At 40.5% G+C, this 10,824-nt stretch overlaps 1 protein-coding gene across 1 annotated transcript in view; it reads right to left on the bottom strand.

Moving 5' to 3' along the window:
* Nucleotides 1-1,324: 1,324 nt before the first annotated feature.
* Nucleotides 1,325-10,824, bottom strand: part of LOC136616986 (uncharacterized) — a 59,207-nt gene continuing 49,707 nt past the window's right edge. The window contains exons 15-20 of the mRNA XM_066594228.1: nt 9,735-9,895; nt 7,556-7,732; nt 6,577-6,718; nt 5,759-5,943; nt 3,900-4,041; nt 1,325-3,145 (exon numbers count right to left, since the gene is read on the bottom strand). Coding sequence (XP_066450325.1) covers nt 2,967-3,145; nt 3,900-4,041; nt 5,759-5,943; nt 6,577-6,718; nt 7,556-7,732; nt 9,735-9,895 — 986 coding nt within the window. The 3' untranslated portion in view covers nt 1,325-2,966. The remainder of the gene's footprint in view (nt 3,146-3,899; nt 4,042-5,758; nt 5,944-6,576; nt 6,719-7,555; nt 7,733-9,734; nt 9,896-10,824) is intronic.

Genomic DNA, 10,824 nt, shown 5'->3' with positions numbered 1-10,824 from the left:
TCCACATCCCTCTGCGTACACATTGCCTGTGGAGACCTGACTTTGTGCACTGGCCCACCCTCATCTTCGTCTGCTGGGAATTTGGCATGGGTTGAAGTAGAGGAAGGATGCTTATGGCCGACTGGTGTAGACTGAAGGCTGTGTGCACTGTGCATTTAAGTGAACTCTATGGGAGACAGAAGATGTGGTGGTATTTGAGGCATGCTGTGTCATCCACTCTTATGATCTGTTCAGCATGCTGCGGATGTAAGGCACGGGCAAAACTACTTCTAAGGAATGGCAGTGGATTTACCTCACCCCCTGCAATTTGTGAAGGAGTTGCTTCAGTGGGTGGAGCTTCCAAATGCCAACTTGGCCCATCCTCTAATACCTCCAACACAAATCACTACTGAAAAATCCTGTTCCCCTTGCTTTCTTCATGTTTTTTTTTATGTAGTTCGTTTTTGTTTACTTTTTTGTTTAGTTTTACGAAACTTTTCAGCTAACACTAACTTGTCGAAAATCACAGGCAGCTGCATAATATTTGCAAATAGTTTGTAGTGACCGGACTTTGAATGTCTGCGGCCACAACACACAATATGTCATTGTGCTGCTTTTCTGTTTGGGTTTCTTTTTCTTTTATATACAGAAAAAAAACACCTACTAACTAAGCCACAATCCCGTAATGAAATGTGAGAACAGAAGGACACACAGTGTATATGGCATATATTTAACTGTCTGTTGTGAACAGCGCAATTTTTTGCTTTACTATGTCCGCTGACAGCAGCAGAAATAGTCAGCAGACCATGTTTTGTGTAGATGCATAAAGTTAACGCAGCTTCTTTTTCTGGTCCCACCACTACTACCAATTTTACCTTCTGTGCCTATGCAGAATTTTTCACACCAGCAGCAATATATCCTATGCACAGTATCTCTCCCAAAGTGCAGACCACGTTTTGTATAGGCATATAAGCTTGATGCAGCTACTTTGTCCTGTGCTCAGATGTAAAATGGGCACTGATAACACTGAGCCTATGTTATATATGGCGAGGTCATGTGATGCAGGCAGCTAATGAAATTGCTGACCATATGCAAAATGAAGGACACATTTAGTGACATCATCAAGGTGCGCTGGCTGCTGACTGGCTGCACTCTGACTTCACTAGGCTTTTGGGGAAATTTAATTTTCCAGCAATTTTCGTCAAAAAATCGGGTTAAACTCACCAGATCTGATTTGGCAAAAATCAGTGCAATTTCACCACCTGGCCGATCATGACGAGCAATACTAATCTGGATTTGAATACAATAGATATGTAACTTTTGTAATGTAAGGCTCAAAAACATATTCTTTTATTAGTCTTGTATTTATTATTTCACTTTTTTTACAAAATTGTGAAGTAGTTCACAGTCACTAAGAAAAATGTCAACATGGACGGATGTGACACAACAGTGTAACAATATGAATAGCTAAAATTACCATATGCAAAATTACAGCATGGGGAAGGTTATTGATGCTATACAGTTGTGCTCAACATTATTGACTCCACCCGCATTCCCTGAATATTAAATCCACCATATCAAATATCTCCTAAAATAAAGTGCTCAGTGAAACTGCTTGGATACATAAAAACTCAGATGTCAGATACAGAACAAGGTCCCAACATAGCAAAATAAAAACTTGGCTAGAAAAAAAAAGAATACAAAATTGAAAACAATGTCAGGACACGATTATCGGCCATGGAGGACAAAACTAGACTAAACTATGATTAATTAGACTTACCGGTCACCACCTTGTCAGTGCTCACATGACTGTAATCAGCCTATCAATGGTGAATTTGATGCTTAAAAAGACCAGTTTTATTCTATGTTCACAACGGCAAACACAAGAGAACTGTTTGATGAGGGCAGAAATCCTACTATTGGGAGCACAAGCAGTCTGAAGGGTACTAACCTATCTCCTAAGACCTCAACATCTCAACTTCAGCAGTTATCAAGAAGCTTGCAATTCGTGGAACAGTAAAAGAACTTTTCAGGATGTGATGGAAAGAGAAGAATTCATGAGAGTCCTATAAAAGTTGACTAAAAATCTGGCAAAGAACCTGCGTCCAACATCTAAAGAACTTCAAGCTGAACTGGAGGCATCTGAAGTGATGGTTTCAATCTGTACCATATGCTGCACACTGAACAAAACAAGGCTTTTTGGGCAAAGACAGACATAGACACAGTACTTAAAGAAAGGCATAGAATGAGCGACTAAGCTTTGCAAAAAAGTTACATAGACAAACCTCAATCCTGCAGAAAATATTCTATGTACAGATGAAACCAAACTAGAGCTCTTTGGCAATGCATTCCAGTGTTAAAGATGAGAAAATGAAGCCTATAAAGAAGAGCGCCCCCTACCTACAGTCAGACATGGTGGGGGAGCCATAACATTGAAGGGCAGCTACGGTGTCTCGGGGATTGGAGGCTTTGTACATGTTACAGGAACAATGAAATCAGAACAGTTTGGAGCAAAATGTCCTCGAAGTGTAAGAAACGTACAGCAGTATAATGTCCCAAAGCACATCCAAAAGTACACAAGAATAGTTAAGAAGGAAAAAACATAGATAACTGGCAGCAATGAATCATGACCTCAATCCAACTGAAAATCTTTGGAGAGTTGAATCTGCTATTGGGAAAATGAACCTGCAAACTTATAAGAGCTTAGAGCATTGTAGTGGAAGAGACAACCAGCAGACGGGTGCAAGAAGCTCACAGATGGCTCCAAAAAATGTTTGGAGGTGTGATTCAACCTGTCCATGTCATATACTAGGTTTGTTCTTTAGTTCTCTTTAGACCGCATGTGACTTTTTTGGTGAATGTATTCTAACAATGCAAAATTAGTACACGTCCAATTAAAATATTTCTGAAGAGATTGGCTTTTTATACTAAACAATTAAAGGTGGCAATAATGCTGACCACAACTGTATATTCACTAGTTGTATGTGTTATTTGCGAGGCATTGCACATATTTCATGAGGTAATGGGGCATTGGTAAATCCTGGGGCGGGGTTGAGCACCAATTCTGCACCAGGCGGAGCCTGGAATATGAAGTTCTGTAGCAGGCTCGTGAAGAAAAGGAAGAGCTCCATTTTTGCCAAGTTCTCTCCGGCACAACTTCTTTTACCTGAATAACATATAAAAAGGTGGCATGAAAAGCTAGACACCCAGTGCGAGCTGTATCTGCTATATTGTTCATGATGGATTATAAAGAAATCAGCTGTGAAACTGGCACCAAATGTCTCTGCAAAATTATATATAATATATATATTATATATAAAGTAAAAGGGTCACAACTCAATTATTCAATGCTAATTGCAAAAGTAAGTGCACCCCTATGTAATGTAACTTCCCAGTGTTGTACAAGTGTGAAATTTGGCACAACAATCTAACTGACCTCTGTGTGCATATACTGAGAAGAATCTACCTCACCTCTATGTGTATATACTGAGAACAATCTAACTGACCCCTTTGTGTATATACTGAGGAGAATATAACTGACCTCTCTGTAAATTCTGAAAGGCCTTAAGTACATAAGGAAGTGCATTTAAGGCTAAGAAAGGTCTGCAACCTCCAGTCTGGTTACATTTGAATAAAAAGGGTGTTACCTTTAAGGGTAAAAAGTGAGGAGAATGGGAGGGATGGCACATTCTGCAGAAGGACATCTGTACATGCAGTCTGAGGAGAATCTAATGCTCCTCTGTGAGTATACATATTTTATTCCTCGGTTCATCAAAAGTAACCAGGACTTCATGAGAATTTTCCATGCGAACAGCAGGTAATCACCTGTACCAAATTAACTCGGGCGATGCCGAGTGTATCAGCTAGTATTCCTATATAGGATATCTGCTTCATGGTAATTTAAAGGAGATTATTTTTACCTAATGAGAAGGGTATGAAGGCCTCATTCTTCTTAAACTTTCCATCTGAATCAAGAAAGTGTTCTGGATAAAACTCTTCTGGCTTCTCAAAATAAGCCTTATCTTTCAGAGCAGAGTGCAGTAATGGGATGACAGTTGTGCCCTAAGGATAATATATAATGTAGAGAGATGAAAAAGGATCAGATTCCACCAGTTATTCCATAGAGCCTTCATAGAGGTACAAGTAAAGGTGTCAGTTGAAGCTTCTGTGCCCCGGTGCAAAACCTGTAACATGGTCCCCAACTATAATGCTTTATTCATAGTACTGGGCTCCCTATATAGAGAAGAGAAGCACTGTGAAATCCCTAAGGCTCCTGGGCTAGGGTGCAACTGCATCCTCTGCATCCCCTATAGCTACGTCCCTGGGTACAAGCAATCCCTGCACTACGGAGTCATAGGCACTTTGTGTGCTGCCATATGGTGCTGCCACACAGATTTATATTCTGGAGTTGTTCCAGACCAGGCATTGTATTAAAATCTTTCAATTCCATATTGCTACATCCATAAAATCAAGCAAACTGATAATACAGCAGGGATGTAAAAGTCATACAGGCAGATTTCAAGGAGAGTCCTGATCAATACGTTTCAGGCCATCTCCTTATTTATGACCATGGCCTGAAATGCACTGACCAGAATTCTCCTTGAATTCTGCAGGTTTTACATCACTGCTGTATTATCAGTTTCCTTGATTTCTTGAATGAAGCAATAAAGAAATGAAAGATTTTAACACAATACCTGGTTCATAATTTCCTTGTTTTCTTTGTTTCTGCTGAGGAGTATTTCATTCCTGGACACCTCTTGGGTGAGCAGGTTACCTGTTTGCGCTGTATTCTGGAGTTGTTCACATGGAACATGACCCCCCCCCCCCCCCCACAAAAAAAAAAAACAAAAAAAAACTAAAACTCTCTATGGTTCCAAAAGTGTGGATCTTAAATATTCTAGGCATCAAATCAAAATCTCTACAAGCTTTTACTTAACAAGTGTAATTCATAGTACTTATCTCCTCATATGGGGCAGAAGGATGTTTTGGCCTCCTTAGGCTTCACTTCCCAGATTTAACTGCTTCTATAGCTACATCGCTGTGCTTATATATGAAATCAAAGGCATATTAAAGGAACAGTAATCCCCCAAAGAGTTCTATATGTACTATATTATGGCTGCAGGTTGTACGAAGCTGTAAGAAATTCAAATTCAGTGATGAATGGGGTCCGACCACTTTCTGCCCAGCTGCCTGGCCTTTGGACCATGCAGCGCTTTTTCTTTTGGCATTTTCAGCTGGGTCTGTGATGGAACCTCTGGAGGGAGGTTCTGACACAGATGTAAAACCAACCCCAAGCAATTCCAAGGCTATTCATTTTATCTTACAACAAAAGTCCTTGTGAAGCAATTAAAAGGGTATACAATTTAAGGCACAGAAAGGTAGCATAACGTTAAAAAGTCAATATAAATGTTGCTAATTTTTGTACAGAACATGATGTTTTTATATCACTTTCTATTGATGAAGCCCCTATATGACACCATGGATGTTTTTAAGGTTATCCTGGACCAGAACCAGGCTGGACTGTAAATGTGACTGCCAACCCCAGAAGGAAATGGTCATTAACATGAAATTGCATAATAGAAATAACAGTCTCTAACTATTATAGTGTAGAAACTAGACTGTACCCGTGAAGACAGGCACACAAGGACTTTAGAGTATACAATACACAAAGACTAACAATCAATAGGTTACAAATAATTCTTAATTTTTTTTAACAAATATCCAAATCCTAAAGACAGTATTGGACTAATGTTCAGCAGAACAAAGCAACTCGTCTCACCTTTGGAAGAAAATAGCCCCTGAATGTGATGTCCTTAGTTGTTGCATGTGGGAGGCTTCCAGGTACAATGTCACCAAACCTCTGAATTTCATGAATGACAGCGTCAGTATACGGCATTTGCTTCCTATGTTCTACTTGTGGCTGAGCAGATCCAATAACACTTTCAATTTCACATTGCACTTTTTCTATTAGGTAAAATGAGACAGATTAGAGGTTATAATTCAGTAATGAGGAAATCACAGTAGAGGTAGTAATAATTAAAGCTAGAACTTTGGCTACAACGCATTTGAAAAACATTTGGATTTAGATTATACTGTGTTATTATGGGGCACTTGTGGTGCCCTTTACGGTACCACAAACTATTGAGTAGTCATTTTCCTATATATTTAGTAATTTAAGTAAACTACTGCCTAGTAGATATATTTTTTTATTTAGAACTGAACTTTGACTATAATGCATTTGGAAAACAGATTTGGATTTATTACTGTAATATATTCTTATGGGGTGCTTAACGTGTTCATTATTGAGTATTCTTTTTTTTTTCTTTACTTCATATTTAGCAATTTATGTACACACATCTAAGCTTTAGTAGGTATATTTTTCTTTTGTTCAGCATGACGTAAAACACATGAACCAAGTACATGATAATGACAAACTTTCTAGAAACATTAAAATAACTTAATACACTCTATGTATGTCACAATTACATCAGTAAAAGCCCATCAGGCTACAAACTGTATAATGTATATGTATATTACAGTTGTGTATAGAAATATGACTGACATGACAAGATGGAATTTAGCAGACCGAGGTCTTACTTTGGATTTCAGGATATTTCATCATTAACAATAGGCCCCATCGCAGTGTGCTTGAGGTGGTCTCCATTCCAGCAGCGAACAGGTTGCTGACCAGGACGCCTAGGTTTTTATTATGGTAATATAGTTCAGATTCTGGTTTTCCCTTTAGGAGATAAATAGAAAATAATTTTAAAGAATACAATTTATCTCTATCACCCAGCTCAATAAAATGCCTATAATTTAAGTAATTATTAGATAGAGGGAACTTTGACACAAGTAATGGTTGTCCAAACGGGACAAACTATTTGAGCGTCTATCATAAAGGCTGCTTATATTCAATGTAATATATAGTGAATGGTCAGTTTATTATAGACACCAGCTATTCCACGGTTGTAGCTTCGCTGTGTATAAATTAGGGTTGTGACCCTGAAGTATAGCATAAAATGATGTGCCAAATTTTCTGTGGATCAGTTTCAGTGCAAATCCATGTAAGATGGGAAAATTCAGTGGTTTTCGTGACTTCCAACGAGGCCTGGTCATCGGTGCTAGACCAGCCGGGGCCAGAATTTCACTGCCAACCTTGTGGTTTTTTTTCATGTAATGTTCTGGAGAGTATACCAAGAATGGTGTGATCAAGGAAAACATCCAGCAAAAGGGGATCCTGCGCACAAAAACAACTAGTCAACGAAAGACTCAGAGTGGCTTGTTAAGAATCCTTCTGACAAACAGGTGCTGCACATTCAAGCAAACTGCAGCACAATACAACATTGGTGCTCCAACTAATGAGCCCAAATTCCCAACTCATTTCTTAACACGGATGGGCTATAACAGCAGGCGACCAGTTCCAGCGCCATTGCTATCTAAGAAGAGCAGAAACAATCTCTACACCCAATGGAACAACGCATTGCTGCAATTCTGAAGGCCAAAGCAGGTCTACGTGCTACTAGATGTTGGTCTCTAATACAGTTACCATTCAGTATATAACATGGGAATACTCTACCTCTTGTTGTTTAGCAAGAAAGGTATCAATGAGGTTCCTCTGATTGTTTATGTCCAATTCTTTCTCCTTTCTTGTGAATGTGTCTCTTACAAAGCTTTGCATCTCTTTATGGTTTTCAAAAATCTTATTGTGTTTTCCTGGTAGCCATCCGATCACCGATGGAAAACTGTTATACAGCTTAATAGAAGAGAAGTAAATTCAAAGTTAATTCAAATTCAGGCAAATGTAAATATACTAACTGAGGAACTAGATATATCAGATGATAGTAATGTAGTTTTATTGTACAGGAATTATGAAAAAAATAAAGGAAAATAAAAATATGTCATAGATATAAATAAAAATAGTAGTGTAATGGTGAAAAAGGAACACAGTTTTTGACTATGTGGTCAAAGTAGGGCCCTTGCTCGCTTTGTCAAAGTTAGCTTTTTTCTTGTAATTCCTAAATCCCTGATTGTTTAGGGGAGTGAAAAGATTAATTTTACAATTCTTCATGGTCTAGGGCAGTGGTGGCGAACCTATGGCACGCGTGCCAGAGACAGCACTCAGAGCCTTCCCAGCTGGCACTCGCCGCCGTCGGCCGCTCACCACATTAGTAAATACCGACAGGGGTGCCGCAGCTGGTATTCACTCAGCAGCGCTGCTAGAGGCGCTAATCCCGGCACACACTGTGATGTCAGTGTGCAGCCGGGATCCTCCTCCCCCCTCCTCTGACGTCTCCTACTTGGGGAGGGGAGGAGGTGTCTGGCAGCACATCACAGTATGCTCCTGGGATCAGTGGCAGCAACAGCGCCAAGCAGAGGAGGGAGGGGGGGCTCTATTACTACAGGGGCCACTGTGGGATGTCGCTATTACTACTGGGGGCCACTGTGGGATGTCACTATTACTACCGGGGATGCTGTGAAGTGTCACTATTACTACTGGGGACCACTGTGGGGTGTCACTATTACCGCTGGGACCACTGAGGGATGTCACTATTACTACTGGGGCCATTGTGGGATGTCACTATTACCACCGAGACCACTATTACTACGGGGGGGGGCCACTGTGGGATGTCACTATTACGACTGAAGCCACGGTGCGGTATCACTATTACTGATGGGGCCGCTGTGCGGGGTGACTATAACCACAAAAGCCGCTCTGGGGGAGTCACTATTGGCGCTGGGGCTGCTCTGGGGGGGGGGGGGGGGTGTTACCCTTACTGCTGGGGCCGCTTTGAAGGGGTGGAGGTCAATATCACTGCTGGGATATGTTTGCACGAGGTGGAAATGCTACAGAATGTCCTCAGCGGAAATTTCCATGGCAAATTCCACAGCATTTCCGCATCCAAAAGAAGTCAAAATCTGCACCCAGTCTATTTTGAAACAGCCTTGTCCTTTTAAGAACGACGGAGGTAAAAATCATACGTCGTGATAAGCCCCGCCCCCTGACATGTTGGCATTTTACAATAAATAAGTGGGTTTTGAGTTGCAGTTTGGGCACTCGGTCTCTAAAAGGTTCGCCATCACTGGTCTAGGGCATAGACACTTCAGTTTGCCTCTGGGTGTCCAGTCCTCAAGGGACCTCCTAAGAAATGGGGACCTTGTGTGACTGACCAGATTGCCACTCCCTAAAAGTGCCTGTGACAAAGGCAGGTGTCAATTCTCTTGACATGTCTAGCTTTGTAAATACTTATATTCTTCGTGAAATAACAAATCTAGAACATCTTTTCTTAAGACTTTGTGTTGTGCCATTTCCCTGCTATTCTCCTGGAAATGTATCAATAAAGGTACAACTGGGTGTTACCATTCCCTTTGCCAGTGTGACATTATCAGACTGTTTAGGACAATACCCTACTGACAACAGGAATGGTGACATCCATTTGTTCAGTTATTCATAAAATTCCACGTGAAATAACGGAGGCATGGCACGATGATGTTGTGGCATTGACAGTCATTGTCCGTGTGTCCTGAGGTACCTGAGATTTGACTGTTCTACCTCAAAGGGGTTGTCCCATTTCTAACTGTTTAGCTGCAGGCCACAGACAATCCCATATATTGCACTGCCCCATTGAAGTGAATCGAACTCACCTGCAGTACCAATTTGAGACACTGCACAATGTACAGCGCTGTCTGCCTCCCGCAGCAAAACAGCTAGATATTGGACAACCCCTTTAATATCTCGTCAAAAAAAAACAACTTACCCTGACCATAATACTTCCTACACTCTTGATATTTTCATTGACTAATCTCATAAGCTTTAGTATTGTAGGATCATCATAGTCAAATCTATGATCCAGCAGGATGGACATGATGATGTTGGCTGCGGCTGCATTCATGATAAATTGATTATCAAAGGGTTTTCCTGAAATAGAAGAAAGATATACGGTATAAGGATATGATTAATACATGAAAACTTACCGACTGTTGGTAAGTTACGTAAATGGGATTAGTGCACCACAGGACAGGCCTATATGTGTATATAGTGGGCTGCATGTGAGCAATTCCTTAACCACTCAAAGACCAAGTACAACTTAGCACTCTTTTTTTAATCAAAAGTGTTTTTGGAAATGAAGACTTTTTGTAGTTGGTTTGTATTAAAAGTTTCTGATTGTTTGATTTCTATGCTTTTATTGTTTTCCATAGCACTATAGGCTGGAGGACTGAAAACTTATGGCCCGTTTACACATAATGATTGTTGCTCAAAATTTGTTCAAATGACCCAAAATGAACGATTATCGTTACGTCTACACACAAGCTAACGACTGAATGACTAAGGAAAATTGTCAACTTCTTGCAAGGTGTTCAGTTTCAGCCAGCATAAACATCATCGTTGGCTTGTTCACTACTCGTTACATTTAAACACTCCCTGCTCAGTGTTTCACATAGAATGTGAAGCACTGAACCAGAAGTGAACGATTCTGAATGATGATCTGCCTGACTAAACAGGCTGCATGGGCGCATACAAATTAGTGGTGATGTCACTCGCTCGTGCACTCGTTCAATCGAGAATCGGTGAGTAAAAGGGGCATTATTATAATCAGTTACAGTAAACTAGCAACTGTTTCTCAGTCCCACCCCTACCCTGCTTTCCTCAACATGCTCTGAGGGGGGCAATTTACACAATGAGGGATTTCTGACAAACGACCACTCAGGGTTTTCTGCAGTGACAGGAAGAAAGCAGCACCATCACCAAACTATACTCCGCTAGTAAATAGTAAAGGAGACAGAATTATAACATTGTGTATTATTAACGGGTGTGGTTATGCTTTACAGCCTTTGAAAGAGGGAAGG

Source organism: Eleutherodactylus coqui, chromosome 1 (assembly GCF_035609145.1).
Source record: "Eleutherodactylus coqui strain aEleCoq1 chromosome 1, aEleCoq1.hap1, whole genome shotgun sequence".
Lineage (NCBI taxonomy): Eukaryota > Metazoa > Chordata > Amphibia > Anura > Eleutherodactylidae > Eleutherodactylus > Eleutherodactylus coqui.
Note: the sequence above shows the minus strand (reverse complement) of the source record. Positions and strands in the feature narration are given on the sequence as shown.